This window comes from Temnothorax longispinosus, chromosome 7 (assembly GCF_030848805.1).
Source record: "Temnothorax longispinosus isolate EJ_2023e chromosome 7, Tlon_JGU_v1, whole genome shotgun sequence".
NCBI lineage: Eukaryota > Metazoa > Arthropoda > Insecta > Hymenoptera > Formicidae > Temnothorax > Temnothorax longispinosus.
Genome location: NC_092364.1, coordinates 21,229,585 through 21,247,154, shown reverse-complemented (window position 1 = coordinate 21,247,154; position 17,570 = coordinate 21,229,585). Strand labels below are relative to the sequence as shown.

General features: G+C 35.8%; 4 protein-coding genes across 6 annotated transcripts; 2 read left to right on the top strand and 2 right to left on the bottom strand.

The window, feature by feature from the left end:
- The first annotated feature begins 1,186 nt into the window (after nucleotides 1–1,186).
- Nucleotides 1,187–4,161, top strand: LOC139815899 (uncharacterized). Its single transcript, XM_071783156.1, has 4 exons — nucleotides 1,187–1,452; nucleotides 1,566–2,703; nucleotides 2,785–3,350; nucleotides 3,427–4,161. The coding sequence occupies exons 1-4, from the start codon at nucleotides 1,423–1,425 to the stop codon at nucleotides 4,015–4,017; spliced, it is 2,325 nt and encodes a 774-aa protein (XP_071639257.1). The 5' UTR covers nucleotides 1,187–1,422; the 3' UTR covers nucleotides 4,018–4,161.
- Nucleotides 4,162–4,277: 116 nt separating this feature from the next.
- On the bottom strand, nucleotides 4,278–7,320 carry LOC139815900 (peptidyl-prolyl cis-trans isomerase FKBP8). The gene is made up of 6 exons (XM_071783157.1): nucleotides 7,092–7,320; nucleotides 6,287–6,628; nucleotides 6,004–6,200; nucleotides 5,568–5,869; nucleotides 5,073–5,423; nucleotides 4,278–4,644 (listed from the first exon to the last, which is right to left on the bottom strand). Exons 1-5 carry the CDS (start codon nucleotides 7,113–7,115, stop codon nucleotides 5,116–5,118), a joined length of 1,173 nt encoding a protein of 390 aa, XP_071639258.1. The 5' UTR covers nucleotides 7,116–7,320; the 3' UTR covers nucleotides 4,278–4,644; nucleotides 5,073–5,115.
- Nucleotides 7,321–8,630: 1,310 nt separating this feature from the next.
- Pep (Protein on ecdysone puffs) lies at nucleotides 8,631–15,442 on the top strand. Of its 2 annotated transcripts, none has more exons than XM_071784212.1 (10): nucleotides 8,631–8,777; nucleotides 9,479–9,803; nucleotides 9,890–10,033; nucleotides 11,010–11,239; nucleotides 11,860–12,163; nucleotides 12,243–12,401; nucleotides 12,486–12,726; nucleotides 12,815–13,009; nucleotides 13,134–13,318; nucleotides 13,403–15,442. In XM_071784212.1, exons 2-10 carry the CDS (start codon nucleotides 9,492–9,494, stop codon nucleotides 13,919–13,921), a joined length of 2,289 nt encoding a protein of 762 aa, XP_071640313.1. In that variant the 5' UTR covers nucleotides 8,631–8,777; nucleotides 9,479–9,491; the 3' UTR covers nucleotides 13,922–15,442. The 2 variants fall into 2 exon arrangements, with proteins under 2 accessions (XP_071640313.1, XP_071640312.1); XM_071784211.1 differs by having other exon boundaries at nucleotides 11,842–12,163.
- On the bottom strand, nucleotides 15,383–16,769 carry LOC139816610 (selenoprotein F). Of its 2 annotated transcripts, none has more exons than XM_071784222.1 (5): nucleotides 16,622–16,769; nucleotides 16,262–16,441; nucleotides 15,951–16,069; nucleotides 15,743–15,864; nucleotides 15,383–15,641 (listed from the first exon to the last, which is right to left on the bottom strand). In XM_071784222.1, exons 2-5 carry the CDS (start codon nucleotides 16,301–16,303, stop codon nucleotides 15,460–15,462), a joined length of 465 nt encoding a protein of 154 aa, XP_071640323.1. In that variant the 5' UTR covers nucleotides 16,304–16,441; nucleotides 16,622–16,769; the 3' UTR covers nucleotides 15,383–15,459. The 2 variants fall into 2 exon arrangements, with proteins under 2 accessions (XP_071640323.1, XP_071640324.1); XM_071784223.1 differs by having other exon boundaries at nucleotides 15,951–16,050.
- Nucleotides 16,770–17,570: the final 801 nt, after the last annotated feature.

The following is a 17,570-nucleotide window of genomic DNA, read 5'->3' as shown; positions in this document are numbered from 1 at the left end:
AGTGCAAGAAGTTCAGGCCTAAAACGGAACAGGCCTACTGCCTTTATTTATGTATTTTTGCGTATTCTTTCGATGCTTCGCGCAAAGAACAATTAAGTTACAAACGTACTCTCGCATTTTATGGCGATTATCGTATAATATCTTGTATAATAATGCGAGTAAATAAATATGCGCGTTGGAATCAAATAAACGTCCGTGAAATGGAAAATATTCGAAAGTACGGTCGTCGCTTTGTCAGCCGGCCGCTCGCACGACTTTCGATCGGAGTCTCACGAATATATATACGCGTCTCAAAGCGTGTCACCGTCACCGATATGCAAACGCTATATTTGCATCGAGTTATTGTCAAATATTGAAATATCGACGTCAATTAGGGCTGTTACTCACTAATTAAACGCGTCGCAACGCCGACCCTGCACGACGCCGCGGCGCCGATCCGTTTCGTGTCCGCGACGCCTGCCAATTGAGAAGTTCGAAAGTTAACGCCGCGCGCTGCGCCGCGCCGCGTCGATAACTTCGCGCACCTCGGTCGATAACTACGACGTGAATCAATTAGACCACTGCGAACTATTTTTTCCAAAAATAAAATATATAATAAAAAATTTTTAATAACTTCTTCAAATAGTTATGCGTTTTATCAGCTGTTTGAAATATATCAAATTATAATATATGAGTCTAGAATATCTGCGGAATGGAATGTCCGAATAAGATATATGAAGACGAAAGTTTAAATATATTGCATTTCAAATATATAAATCCTGCAAAATGCATATATTAACAATCTAGATTCAACGATATAGCATCTTTCTAATTAATTTCTGACTAATATCTTTATTTTCAATTTTTCATCAAGAAATCTCTGCTCTATTTTATACCCGATTTGCCGAAAACTGTAAGATATCTAAATAAGCCATAATAAATAAATATATGCTTCAATATTTAATAATCGCACAAATTCAGTGTTTGCGTATCGATGACGAAAGAAATGCGTATTTCACGAAATTTATTCGATCGGGATCTGTCGCGAAAAGCGATTATTTTTGAATATCATCAATCTCGTAGATTAACTTACTTATGCAAACCGTAGCTGAACAATTTAATTAGAATTATCTATTATTTTTTTTAAATCTTCTTTTTCGTCCCGAATAAAGTATAATAGTTCGATTATCCATATTTCCAATATGCATACGCGACATGTATATCTACAGTATATGAACATTTTTAGGCTTTTTGCACAACGCTTTTTAGGTTATGCGTCATGCGATTATCCGACGAATGTTTTGAAGAATTGGCGTAATTTCACGGAGATATTCGGCATAATCCTTCTACAACCGACTAACAAGCTAAATGTAGCACATCTCCTACTACATATAAAACAATCGCATTCTCGTCCAAATATCGGTTAAATCTTCACGGTCCGAAATGATGACGCTACGTTTGTTTGACAGCCAGGTGAGGTGCCTATTGAACTATAAAGTTACTTTTATGAGATATACCGTCGCAATTGTCGCGTTGGATGTCGTCTAACAGTTTTCGTATTGTATATTTCATCCACCTTTCCCCAGGATTACTCGACCCTGGATGCTGTCCCGAACGTGGGCACGGAGAATGGCGAGATGGACAGCTATGATTATCTGAGAGAATGCATCGGCAGCCTCGAGAGTAAGAACTCTGAGGTTGGTCTGGTGGTCGCTCCCACAAGTGCCACAGACATTGGTTTACAGGGAGACGACGGTTTGGACGATGTTAATTTGAATAGCATTGATTTCATGAAAATTGAAAGCCTCCTCCTGCAAAATGCCGAAGAGTCTGCAAAGAGCAAAGAGGAAAAGACGAAAGACCGATCAACCGATGTTAGTATTTCACATTCGAGTCAACATTTCAACACGATGAGTCTGAACTTTTCGAATTTTTCAAATTGCTCGAGCAAAGAATCGAATGATGTAACAATAACTGTTAATAGTAATGAATTCTGTACATCTGATAAAGATCAACGTTTAGAAAGAAAGAAAATAGGGAACTACAATTGTTCTGTCGAACCTTACGCAGGAAATAATATGGATTCAAATTCTAACATCAACAAAGACGACGGTTGTATAAATCAAAGTATCACATCCGAATTGAAACGTGAAATAAAAATCGGTAATCTGGAGTTGTCAGATGGAAACGAACAGAAGTGTGAGCAGAAGTGTGAGCAATGCCTAATGACATTCAGATATAAAAGACATTTGGATCGTCATTTGGAGGGTCATCAGAAAAATAATTGTCCTCACTGTAACGACAAATTCGCCAGACGAAAGCATTTAGAAGTTCACTTGTTTCGCGCGCACGGAGAAAGGGTGGTCAGGCATCCTCATTTATGCGACGTGTGCCCGAAAAGTTTTCCTAAACGCGCCCTTCTGAACCGTCATCGAGCGAAGCACAGCTATCAAGGCGGTAAGGTATGTCCGGAATGCGGAGATATGATAAGCGCGGATACAGACGAAAAGGAGCACGAGGAGAAATACTGTAAGAAGAGGCGATTCAAATGCCAGCAATGTTTGCAAACGTTCAGTATCGAGCAGACGTATCTGTACCACATTCAGAATCATGACAATTACAAGTGTCCACGCTGCGATATTACTTTCGCGTCGAAGAAGAAAGCGCACGAACACTACAAGGTGGTTCACAGCCCAAAATTAAGCGAGCAAGATTCGACAAATGGTAACGAATATTAAAATTGTATTAATGAACAAGATTTCTCTTTTATTTATTTATTTATCATCTAATAATATTATTTTACAGGTCCATATTTTTGTGCCGATTGTAGACACACGTTCGCAAAGAAAGACGACTATTTTCGACACTTGGAGTCTGCGTTACATCTTAATAAAGTCAACCGGGATGTACCTGTAAGGGCTATATTTTCCTGTGCGATCTGTTCGAAAAGATTGCTCACACAGAGAGCCCTGGATCAACACATCAGACGCATTCACAAGGGCGCAAAGCGATTCGCCTGTAATATATATGGGTGCACGTTTCAGTGTGCCAGAAGGACGGATCTAGATAGGCATAAACAACTGCATGTAGAAGAGCGGAATATCGTGTGCGAGCATTGCGGCAAGACGTTTACCAGCGTTAGCATTCTCAAGGATCATGTACTTTACATTCACAGTAAGGAGCGACAATTCATCTGCGAAGAATGTGGCAAAGCGTTTAAGAGAAACAGCTTACTGAAGAGACATAAATTGTCGCACGAGCAGCATCGGCCGTTTGCCTGTATGCAATGTAGCACCGCATTCAAACGCTCGCATCACCTCACTCGTCACATGGAAACCTGTCACAGAATTACACTGGAAAAAAAGAAAAAGGTAAAAAAGAATCCTTAATAAACTCTTACTTGTTATACTTTGTACACGATATGTATTCATTTACTGTTTCAAACAGGTGGTAAAGTTCATGAAAACAAAAGATGGTCATCTTGTGCCGGTACCAGAAAAACCAAACAGATCAGAAACTAATAAAATCAAAACCGGAAAAGGATGCGAATCAATTTCAAAGAATAAAGAAAGAGATTGCTCAGTCACAAATGAAAAGAAACAGGCAGTTGATTTGCAACTGGAAGTACAACCATTATTAAATCCTGAAGAAAATCCCGAATGCCCTAACTTGTCGTTGGAACTTACAAATTCATCTACCGTCGATTCTATCCCACAAGTTCTTTCATTAGTAGATGTTAATACGGGACAAGTGCTTACTGTAGAAATCACCAATAACTTGGAATTGTTACCTACTAATGAACTCGTTGATCAGTTTGAAGCAAATTGCAATGAAATATTGAATTTACCGGATTATCAGGATATAGAATTTCAAAGTAGTCTTTTGAACACTGATCAAATGTATTGTGACAATACAAGTTATTCGGAGATATCATTGGAAAATATTGAAGGCTCGTTTCCGCTTGTGAACAATAATAGTAAAATGGAAACGATAGAAAATTATTTAACTCATGAATTTCCAGCATTCCTTAATATTTGAAGATTTATATAGCGGAATATGTATGTATATTGTTTAACTTTCATCGCAGTTGCTTAAATTTAGAATCTCATCGTATTTTATTAAAATAAATATGAATCTATTTATTTTGTTAACAACGAATATGTTATTAAATTTTATAAAATATATTTTTTATAAGATGTAATTTAACATTTTATTTTAATTTTTAAATATGAATAAATATATGTTCTTTCAAAATAGAGAATTTTTATTACCTCATACAATAAGCAAACATTTCAATATTTTCAGAGTTATATCATATAAAATTTATTTCATTAAAATACAAACATCGCAAATTTTATTAAAAAATAAAAATAAACACTAAGTTAATCTATATTAAATACAAACTTCTTTTACATAAATAAAAAATGACAAATGCGAAATTATATAATGCGTACATTAGTCTAGATTTAATTTATATTTAACTGACAAATAAAAATAATAATTATTAAGCACTTGAGATTAGTTTTTAAATTCACGTGTTACTATTTTATTTATACAGATGTAGATTTTATATACAGCTGAACTTCCGGTCAGTTAAGCCAATTAAAAGTTAAGAATTCCCCTCTTGGATTATTTTCCTATTATATTTTTTATTCAACAATGTACCTGTAAAATGAAAATAACTCGTACTTATACATATATACGATATTTTTAATTTGTATATGTATTATTTAGATACGTGTCTTAAAGACTGCAGAAGAACTCAAGAATTTGATATAATGCGTTTATATTTAATTAACACAATGTGTACTTCTTTAATAGAATATATTAAACATAATTAAAATAAAGAAAACTGCACTTTGTAATTTTTAATAATATATTATAAAATCTAATATGTAAATATGTATATATGTTTGAACTATCATAAAACAGTTATTTCATATAACTATTTGCAAGATTTTGAATTTATGTTTACCATTTATTGGTTCAAATATACTTACATATAGAAATATTGTTAAAAATATATAATTTAATATTTGTATAATTATAAAAATTCACAATAATTAACACAAAAAATACAACTTATTTTGCACCTTCTTAGCTGGTTTGCCTTTTCTATTCCTTTTTTTTTCTTTTTCACGATGCAAATCTGTGTACAAGCATGCCAACGACAACAGCAGATGCTCCAAGCAGAGTCCATAGTATTCCTTTAGCAATTTTACTTTTATCTTCTACCTTTACATCCTTTGACGGCTTATCAGATTCTTTATTTATACCCAACATTTTAGCATATAGAGACTTTTCTTTCTCATTCTGTTTTGCCATTTTTTCTTTTAAACTCGCCAATTCTAACTTTACCGACCACAATTCTGGATTTATCTTTAATGCTTCAAGAAAAGTTAGATAAGCCTTTCCATAGTGTCCTTGGATTTTGAATATTTTTCCTGTAAATAATACACATATATGTAGAAAAATATGTACTTTTATCATATGAAGTATAAATCAAGGATATTATTTAAAAAAGTTGGTTTATTAAAAAAAAACAAGACAAAATAAAAGAAAAAACTTTAGGCAAGATTTTTTACTACCTTTTCTGTACAGAGCTTTCGTATTGTTTGGTTGATACTTTAGAACTTTGTTTACATTATCTAAAGCTGAGTGGTAGGCATCAGTTTCAATTAATGCAGCTGCTAAATTGTTATACACCTTTACACAATCATCTAACAGAGCTTGCAGTTCAGTATCGCTAACCGTCTCTGTTTCTTCATTTTTATTCCATCTTGTATCATCGTCTATGAGTAGATATTGTAACGCTCTCCGATAACATAGTATCGCGTGATTAACGTCTTTTCGCATAAAAAACCAGTTTCCACGTTCCCGTTTCTTGTTGCTGTAAAGAAATAAATTACAACATGATGCAAAGAAGTTAAAAAGATAAATCACGTAAAGCCTTATCTTTGAACAGCACTTGGCTGCAGAAAATAAGTGACCTTCACATATATGGCTCATAAACAAAACTATTACCCTATTTCTCTCCTTTGCGTAATGCTTAAAGTTTCTATCTCAGGCTCCTCTTTTATTTCCTTCAATTCAACCGTGTATGTAATAGTAGCGTTAGATGGTATAGATGCTGTTCCACGTGTGCCATACGCAAATCTAGGATCGACTACAACTACAGCAATTTCACCCAGTTCCATCAATACAATCGTTAGATCTAATCCCTGCACGTTGAATCTCATTATTATATGAACAAGATACTATAACAATTGCGACATAAGTGACAAAATTCTAATGACAGTTATAATACCTGTACCACTTCCATGTCTCCTGTTTGTATCTGCTTATCTACATGTTCTTCCACCACTTTACCACTGTCAAGTACACCCATAATCGTTACTGTACATATATCGCCTCTCTGTGGCTTTACATTTTGCTCGCCCTTCTTTACAACTCTCTTCTTCAGCTGACCGTTGCCAAGTATATCTAACCACTGTTCATCCTCCAAGGTCTCATCCATTGAAAGATCCTTGGAATTGTTACTGCAATTAGATTCCTGAATAGAAACGTCCTGTGCTTCTGTCTCTGGCGACTCTGGTGTCTCTAGCGATTCTGGCGTCTCTGGCCGCTTTGGCGTCACATTTTCATCCATCTTAGACAAAAATTTGCTTTGATTACTATTAATAAAATAATAAAATAAGGCTGCAATTATTTTTCCACAAGTGTAACGGATCTTCTCGTTTTCTCGCAAAAATAAAGCAATATCTATGTCAAGGTTCTATAACGCGTAATATAATTTTATTGGACATAATTCATCGTTTTTAACCACGAAAACCTCGCGCGACAAATTTCTATAAAGCCTCCTCGAGCTGTCTCGAAATTTTAAACGTAGAATATTTTTTCCCGATTTGCTTTAAACCAGGAATAAATGCCGTGGAAAAAACGCACCTTGCGCACCTTGAAGAGTGCTTAGCGCAGCGATAACGAGAATGAATAAGTACGAAAGATACTTGTTTGTCTCGCGATAAAACCGTTAGGGAAACCAGCTCGATCATGACTTTGATCGACAAAATAAGAACTTTATTATATTTTTCCGTTCTCTTTCTTTTTTTTACCTTGTCGGTGTGCAACGTGGTCATTATTTAGAACTGTAGAAGAGCCAAACTCAGGGAAGAAACAATTTCTCGTGCTAATGCTGTTGAAAGCTTGAAAGATGCCACGACAATGTGACAGACGACGCAGATCGCAGGATCGCAATGATCGCATGTGCGTGCCAGGCGTGCCCGCGTGGCTGCGTGCGCTCGAAAGCAAAATAATTTACCGAATCGATAGTCGAATCGTTTGAATTATCTCGTAGGTTCCCGAAGATTTCGTAAATAGAAAAATTGTTTACGTAAAGTCCTGTCCAAACAAGTTAAAAAAAAAAAAGAAACTCGTGGACAATGCGCGAAATCAGCTAGTCATGTCTCTGAAGGATATGATATATGAGTGCAGACGTGTCGTTTTTTTGTAATCGTTTTTATATCATTAAGAATACAAATGAATACATAATGACATAATATAGTGATGATATCGATATTTAATTCTTCAAAGTTTTATTCATGCGAGAGACCGAGAAAATCTATCGTGCTTGTAAAGAATTGTTTATAGCGTTATCTGGCTTATTGAGTGTAATTGAAATAGTAGATTTATCTAAGATAGAAATATGTCGTATAATACGTTTATTAAACGTCTAATGTCAATTTCTAATGTAGATTCCAATGCTCAGTTTAACTTAATTACTTATTATCCTTTTCTAATTCTTAAAATTAGAAAAAGATAACAAATCAACTAAATCGAGATTAAATAAGTTAATCTACATTGGTAGAAATGGACAATAAGGGCCAGTTTCACCAACGTCGATTGATCTTCGATTAAACTCACTCTTTATCTTTTTTTAATTGTCCTTTAGAAAGAGACGAAAAGTGAGTTTAATCAAAAGTTATTAGGTTACAATTAATCGGAGATATGGTGAAACTGGCCCTAATTTAGCTCGGTTTCTACGCGCATATATTTCAGATTTACGCGGATAATTGGAGAGTTCATACGCGCGATGTTCCAATGGGAACGCGTGTTCTCTAGGGATTCTTTTATCCCTAATAGAGAGTTCTTCTCATTGGTTATCGTATATCAGACATGGCATGTGTTGTACGTTGGATATGCAGCGTGAATTCTCCGTGTGCCAAACGGGCCTTAACTTTTATTTCTCAAATTATTTAAACAGATGTTTATTTCTACAAATGTAGATTAACTTTAATCTCGATTTAACTTAATTACTTGTTAATTTTTTTCTAATTCTTAAAAATTCTTAAATAAATTAAATCGAGATTAAAGTTATATATATAATCTGCATTGCGGTAGAAATGGACATCAATTGTTGGAGTTATCGAGAATATATACTTTATTCAGGGAGTTGATTGTGTATCTTGAAACAAAATAAAAGAATTACAAAAATGAACAGATTTGTTAGTTTTCGACAAATAAAATCGTAGATACTCTAGTAAATTTTTTCACTTTTGTAATTTTCACCTCGTATCAAAAGATACACAATCGACCAATCGACCCCACATGTGGCCAATAAGCATGTTTGAAAGAATTGCGAAGACGGCACGACGATCTTCCTCAACTCCATGGTTCGCGCCGCGGTGATCGACGAGGTCCGCCATTTGCAATCGTTCGCTGCGTTCATTTGCGTTTCGTTTCGTTTGCTCCGATCTTTCCCGTCGGCTTCTCTCCACATTACGCTTAGCGTCGTCGCTTTGGTAAGGAAATTGGATACTTCTCCGTAACGCACATGTGCTAGTATCTCGCTACATCCTACATCAGAGCTCGTTTGTCGACACGTCACCGAATTATATATCGCGGAAGTCCGGCTCGCGATTGCGAGTTTCGGTGATGGACAAGCGTTTGTCATCCGCCACGTCGCTTCGCGGAGCTTTCGATACAAAATAGTATAATAGTATTACGCGTGCTTCACCTGTTATTACGTTTTCCACATTACTTGCTCCACATTGCAAGATTTCTCTACTGCAATGCTGAATTTTTAATTAGACGAGCTTCGTTTAATCGTTCGTTTTTTCACACATACATACATAGGCACACATACACACACACACACACACACACATCCATACTCATACATACACGCTCCGGTGTGTGTATTATTTTATTATCATTGCTCTTGAGACCAAGATTTTAGACTCCTAACTTCTGTTAATGCAATTTTGTGTTATATATAAACAAGATGTGCTTGCAAAGTATATTTATTTAGAATTCAAGATATGTTGAGCTCTAATATCTCGTAGATTTTGTAAATAATTATTTGAAAAAGAAGGGAAAGAAAAGAGAAAGTATGAACACAAAGAATTTAAATTTTTCAAAAACCATTGCGGAATGTTCCACATAAATTAGCTTCCTAGTGAGGATGATATCCAAGATTAATTGTTTCCAAATGTTTGTCCAGCATTAGAAGCACAATGTCATTTAATCGAGGAGTGAAGAGGGATTCCTTCGGGAATCGAGGAAATTTCAATCGTGGTAATACCGGAGGCGGTGGTGGTAACAGAGTTGGCAATAACAGCGGCATGGGAAGTAACATGGGTGGCGGAATGAGCGGGAGCGGCGGCATGGGTGGAATGAATCCTTGGGAGAGTGGCATGATGCCTGGCAGAGGCATTCTGCCTACGCCCAACAACAATCTCTCCCTGGCATCGCCGCAGGCACAGCTAGCGATCGCCAGCAACCTCCTTACAAATCTACTTCGCAGTCAGCAAGAGTCGCAGCCGCAGGTACGAGGATCGCTTGACGATTCTCCGCTTGATAATTTTGTTTTCATGCCCCGGACTCGATTTTTAATCCCATCATTTTGATGCAGGTGCCGTCTCTAATGAGTCTGGGAAATAATTATTCTGGACCAGGACCGAATTATCCTAATCAACAGAACTATTCCTCCGGACGATTTAACGATCGTGTGGCACGGCATCCCATGAAGAACCAACGTCCTCAGCCATACAATAAGGTAAGCAATTTCGATAGAATACGCGATGCTTTTTTTTTTCTCAAAGGTAATCTTTAAGCCAAGGTAATCTTTAAGGCAATTCTTTTAACACTTGCTTACGATCTTCTTCTGTATCGTAAACAGGAGTTATAAAATGACAATCTGTAGTCCACGCTTCCTCGCATGGACACAAACTGTCTTTAATTATTCGGAACGTTACAAATTCCCCTTCTTGAGCCGATCGATTAAATAGGATATTATCGCTCACTCGATTAGACACGGCCAACGAAATCACTAAGATATAAATAATTCTTGTTGATGGATCAGCATTGCCTGAAACGGCTTCGAGATATCGTCCATAAAAATATTTCATTAAAAGAGCACTGTTGAAACACGTGTGTTGATTTCAGAATGTAAATCTCAATTTACTACTGGAAGTTCACTGAAGGTTTTTGCAGGACCGAATTTGAACATTGTCTCACATTACAATCTGCGTAACCAGAGTCTTCTGTCCGCTAATGTGATACACTAAAATCAACGTGGTTGCACTTTATTCAAAACTACTTACTACCACTTATATACACGAGTTGCATATTTCACTTGATTTAACTTCTTCTTCACGTTCATTAGCGTTCGCCGAGTTTTTTACTCAAATATTTTTAGTGGCAAAAATAATTATATCTACTTTTTATAATTATGATCGTATCTTATGATCGTTGCGATCGTGCCTGTATATACACGATGCGATTTTCAACTCGAAATCGGGATGCACTCTACAGTTTTCTCCCTTTCCTTCCATACTTGGTGTGGAAATGGAAGAAAGAGCTTCGGTATCTCACCGACTCCGTCCTGCTTCCATTTATCGACTGTAGAACTGTTCTCTCCCTCAAATCCCAAAGTGGTTTCTAGAACCAGTGTCTCGATTTGAGAAGAATCACAGTTACATCAGATACTTCTCATGATGCTTTTGGTCGTTTGACCTCTACTACTTAACTAGATGGGCAATCGAGCCCGAGATGGCCCCGCTGGGCGACGTGGCCCATCCGCACAACAATCTCGTGCACCCCAGTCTGGCAGTCAACGTATGAACGGAAACCAAATACAACATCGCAACGATAAATCTTCTAAACCAATTCCTGCCTCTAAACAAAATCAGACTGCCAAAAAGGAACAGCAGGATGTTAAGACCTCTGATAGCGAAAAAGCAGAACCGCCTGTTCCGAAAAGGTAAGCTCCCGATTACCTGTGATTGGTATAGTTTCTTCAAATTTCAGTAAGTCTCAGTCTCTCCGAACTATTTGCCTAAGTACATGTATACATATACATATATTTTATATATGTTTCTTAACATTAGCTATAATATATGTTTTGTTGTACCAGTCTCAGAAATTTCTATATATCTCTTATCTGTATCTCTTTCTTTTTATATGTTTATTCTATACTGTCAATGCGATTTAACTTATATTTCACAAATATTAGCCAGAGTGCTAAAATTTTGCTGTTACTTTTCGTAATTTCTTCTCCCTGTACATTCACCAAAACGCATTTTGACGTATAGTGTTCCAATCGGCGATAATGTATTATCCTACACTCAAATATATATAAGATGTATGAGTTACATCTTTCTATACACTTCTATATAAATATTGATACAATTTTTTGATTCACAAACGAAATTTTGTATGAATCGACATGAATACTATGACTTGCCAAGTTACATAGTTAAATTTATAATTGGAAGTTAAAATTTCATAGCAAGTTTAACATGCTCAACTGTTCAAATCGATTACGAAACTTTTCTTGGAACATGAATTTTATCCTAGATTAAGATTATTTGTGATGAACAGCAATGACGTAGACGAGTCCGAGGATAAGAAGCGCGATTGGAAGGATGAGAAAAACACGGAAGAAGCAAAAGTTGAGAAAACAGAAGATGAAAAAATGGAAGATAGCGAGAAAAAGGTAGAGAAGTCCGCAGCGGAAGATTCTCCATCGAAGGAGGCGAAAGATGAGTCTGAGAAAACCGATAAAGAAAACACAAAAGTGACTGGCAAGAAATCGGAAGTTAGACACGCTGAAAGTCGTTACGCCGAAGTTCCGATGAACCATATGTTTTGTCACATCTGCAATAAGCATATGTGGGATGGATTTGTAAGCATTTCATCATGGATTAAATTAATAAATCTACATACTCGCCGAGCAGTATCTAACTTTTTATATTTTTTCACAGTCCTTTGAAAATCACCTACGTGGACGTGCGCATCAGCTGATGATGGAAAAGTTGGACGAGTCGTACAAATTGAAGGTCGATCTGATGAGACACGAGCTGCGAGTTGCCGAGGAGCAGCGTGAACTTAGCTTGAACAACTCGAAACGACGCGGGAAAAAAGTAAGAATCATGTCTCCTAGAAAAGAGTTGGACGCACATACATAGTAATAGTATTTGTATCTATTTATGATCTTTTGATTGCAGGTGTCTGTAGATTTCAACGTGAGAGAATATTGTACGATGTGCGATCTGAACTTTTACGGAACCTTGTCTACACATAGAAAGAGCGAAAAGCATCAACAATTGAAAACCTTTTTGCATCCCCGCTGCTTCCCTTGTCTAAAAGAATTCCCGTCTCGCATAGAATACGACGAGCACTGTTTAACACCCGCTCATATGAAGAATGCCGTTCAGTGCGAGGAACAACGGAAAAATAAAAAGAAAGGTAATGAAGAATGAAAGAAAATGTTTGTTTTCGAAATAATTTCGATAAATTTGAAGAGATTTTTAAATTCATTAATTGTTTTTTGTAGACAAACTGGCAAAGGGAGAAGCTGAGGTTCGCACCGCGGAAGACGAGGAGAAAGATGTTTGTCATGACGCGAAAAACGAAAAAGAGGAGGATTCAGAAGAACAAGAATACATCACGGATATTATAGAAAATATAACTGAGAAGAAATTCAAAATACCGTCTTACAAATATTGCCGTCAAAATCAGATCTTTATTGGTATGGATTATTTAAGACAAGTTAGAAGTTTTATTTATCTAAAATTAATTTATATGAAAAAAACACATTTGCGCGTTCTTTTTGTACATATATGCTATCTTTATAAGAAATTATATTTATTTAGGTAAATCTATGGTCAAAGAGGTCCAAGGGTTTTACTGCGAGCGTTGCCGAAGGTTTATGCTCTTAGCTGAAGATATGAATGCTCATTTACGCAGCATTACGCACTACCGGAACTTTGTAGCGGAGATAAAATCGTTAACATCAAGTGCGCCAGCTGCAGAATCGAAAGAAACTGAACAAGCTGAGGTAAGCGATTAAAAAAATCGCTTGTAAAGAAAGCTTATTTTCAAAATCTTGGCATCTACCAAAATTCTTGTATTGCGTTTATAGAATGAGAAAAATGTCGAAGGTAAAGACGAATCCGATGTACATTGGAAACGTCGTAAGATCAGTCATGATGAAAATGAAGATAATGATAAGCCGAAAGAGCAAGAGAATAGTGCTGATAATGCAAATGTGGCACCGAAGAGATCGGATGGAGAGGAGAAGTATGATCCATTGGAAGCCGATGCCGCCGAATCAGAGGAGGAGGAAAATCGCGAGGCGGAAGAAAATGCGAAGGAAAATGACAAGGAAACTACCGCTGACACACAAGGAAACGCCACTAACACAAAAGATGCAAAAACACCAGTCGACGAAATGTGGACGGATATAGACAATGACAACGATACTGAGATGGGTAATCTGGTCGACGAGGCGGAAGAAAAAGAACATGTGGAACCGGAAAAGCCTTTGCCGAAGATAGAACGAAATCCCTCGAGTCCTCGAAGCCCTCAAGTGAAGCAGTCTAGAGGTCGCGGATTCGTGCGCGGTCGCGGTGGTCCGCGTGCCAGGAGGTCACGGCGATAAGGTAACACCGCGATTTACGAAAATATGAAAGTAAACGCGAGAAAAGTACGCCGATCTAAGGGAAATTCAATTGCGTGTTTCATATTCAGATACATTTTAATGATAACGGATAGAACACATTTTTATCATTGAAGCGTGTAATATTAATGTTATTTATTAATATTGCACACTATATTAGCGTTTAACATTACATGTGAACATATATGATAGTAAGTTCTTAATTAAAAGTTCTTAACTATGAACGACCTATTTCATTAGCACCATGTATCAGAAGAAGGTATGTATGCACGAGGGATTTAGATTTTTTGTATAAATGATGATGGTCTTTTAGTTACAAGCATGATAATTTTTCTCTGATACTTTGCAATTGCTGACGTTATACAGTATGGTTCTGAAATAGTTGGTCAAAATCAGGGATTGGATTGGGCTCGTCATAAAGATGAAAAAAGTTCCCATAAACGTTGGTTCAAAAACGCATCCGAGATTGCATTATCAACAACAGCTGCGAAATTATAAGAAATACGCCAAGAATCTTTGAGCGTGTTAGACAGTTAATGGTTAGACGGATGGAAGCGTGTGTTTTAGTTAACGGTGGACATTTCCAACAACTTCTGTAAATAAAAATAATCCCTGATTTTGACCGACGATTTCAGGACCACTCTGTATATGTAAACGATGAAAATTATTCGATATTGCACGTAATTGCGAATATAATTAGAGGAAATTAATCATGCATATTGTATACGATATCAAGAAGCAGGATGTTTTAAATGTGAACAAGGTGAACAGATGTCTCCGTCGAAATCTAAGCACGCATCTAATATGATGATATACGCAATCGAAATACATAATGTCAAATTTATATTCATTTATATTATATTAATAGATAGCTGTGGTTTGTTCTCCATAAGAATATTCTTATATCATGTATTGATATTAACGATAAAAGGCTACAAGAGAGTTTGCGACCTCATTATGTTCCTAAACCAAGATAAACGAGTTCTCTTTATTTCTTAACATTCGAATTCTTCTTTTATAAGATCACTGGGTTCATAAACGTTACATTTTTCAATGTAATATTTATACATTGAAAGGAATGCTGAAAGTGGTGGTGTTATAGCTTTACAATTTTGTATTTTGCTTTAATCGTATGTATGAGTGTCTCGATCATTTTCATAATAAAAAAAATGTTTCTATATATAAAGACAGATCACGATTGATCTGTGCACTCTCATTGTATAAGGATAGGACATTTTAACGAAAGAAGGATTTTTTTTGTATCTATTTTAAAAATATGCTCTAAAGGAATGGGAAAAAATTAAAACACTATTATATATCGTGGTTTACAATACTGTTCTGTTACAAAGGATGTGGAAGCGGTAATTGGAATGTTAGACGATATGAACACATATGACAGTAGAAGATAAGACGTAATCACATACATGTACTGTATATGTAATATTCATATTAAATGGAATAGTTTATTAAGAATTCAATAGAAACGATCATGTATTAATGCAATATATTTCCTAATTTTATTAATCCTTAGAAAGATGAGTCGACAGAAATTCGTCTACAGAGTCTGTATCCCACTTGTGTATGTCGAGTACATCTTCAACCTTATTTTCCGCGTCGTACAACTTGATGATCGGATCTAAACCTCTTACATACTTTATGCTGAGGTTCTTATATTTTTTCGGTCGGTCGCTTTTGATGAAGGCTAAAAAGAAGCGTATTAATCATGAACTTGTGCCAAATTTTTGTGTTGCAACATTGCACCAATCAGTTCTCGAGTTTTATATCAAAAGTATTTGATCGTACCTTGTATTTGCGGATATTGCCCGAATTTGCACGTGCACACTTCGAGGACAGCCTTAGGATAGCGTTTCGATCCAGACAAATCGTAATCGTTGTCCTTTAGGCAACATTCCTTACATGTAGCACTGGAAATTAGAACACAGAGATTTATACATATGATACACTCGGGAGACTCCTAATAAAGTATTTGATAGGGTGGATTTTTACGTACTAAATCTTTTCTAGATCAGACTTGGCAAAATGTTCACAAGTCGAGCAGAGCACGTTGGCTTTATTGAATCCTAGCATCTTGCAATCGTCCGCTGAAAACTCTGCAACGGAAATGTCCATCTGTGAAATTAATCGTTGACGTTATGACGACAGATATTACAGTGATTCATTCTTTAGATGTATGTTGCGTAATTGCGTTGCTTTTAAATGCGTTAAGAAAAACGCAAGATATTTTGAAGAAAAGGAATTTGGGTATATGACAGTATATGATCAGTTTATTATGTGCAAAGTAATATTTTCTGTCTTACTTACCGCAACAATGAACAGGAGTAAAACCGTATGTAAATGATTCATTCTGTCGCCTCGTGTACCTAACTTTTTTAACAGCAATAGCTTTTTTAGCAATGAGCACCAATATTTTATACAATTTTTGTCCTCTAGGGGAGAGAGATCTGGAGAGATCCTTATTAAATGTTTCTCGCTTTTAACTACCTATTTGGAAGATGAAACACGTTTTAACAACTTCACAGTCAGTTTAATGTTCGCAAACCGTAAAATTTAATTTTTTTTCCTTAATGGCGAGTTAATATTATCCAAATCCTACGATAATAATACCGAAAGAGAGTGTGAGATCTCAGACTTTCACAGAACTTAACATTGTAAGAATCTTACAAAAATTTATTGCTATCTTCATTCAGAAAGATGTGATTTTTTCTTTTTGCATTTTTAAGCGAGCACTAGGATAACGTGAATGTTCGTCGTTTGTTGGAAATATTCGCTTGTAGGTATTGTACGTGTGTTTTTAATGTATCCAGGTAAATATAACCTGAAAGATCGTTGTGGACACCGATTCGGAGCAATTCGGAGTTTGCAGCGAAGCGCTTACACGATACGCCAACAGAGAACGCTGTAATATGTGTCGACACTACCGACGCGAAAAAGAATTAGAAAATATTTATAAAAGATGATTTTTGCAAGAAGTTTTTCAAGTTGCGTTCCGTTCAGTCGCGTACTCAGGACGAAACTAGACGATGTATCCAGTAACCGAGTAACGTATCAGATTTTTTTCGTTTATCTCTTTTATCATTATTATATAGTATTTTCTCGTTTCCATTCAAAAAAAGGTTTATAAAATACATAAGATTTTCGTTAAGAAATTATAAATATGAGCCAGATGAGGTAGTCGCATTTAGAGTAACGTCGTAAATACGATGAAAAAGATTAAAAAAGCTTACGAAAAGATCATTATTGTTTCGGATGGAACACATCTGAATTTTAGTATCAGATTTTTTCGTTTATCTCTTATTATTATATAGTATTTTCTCGTTTCCATTCAAAATTAATTTAAAATGTATATTTATAAAATACATAATATTTTCATTAAGAAATTATAAATATGAGTCAGATGAGGTAGTTATGTATTCGATGTAGAAAGAATTCAGTTCAATTAAAGATTATAATTTCGAAAAAATTATCGAGGAGGTGAAATGGAATAAAAGGCTGGGGTATATCAAAATATATTTAATACATAACAACAACGTCAGCGAAAACACAACCATTTGTGAATAAATAAAACTTTTCCTTTTATACATACAATAAAATTCGTCGTGTAATTTCTCTG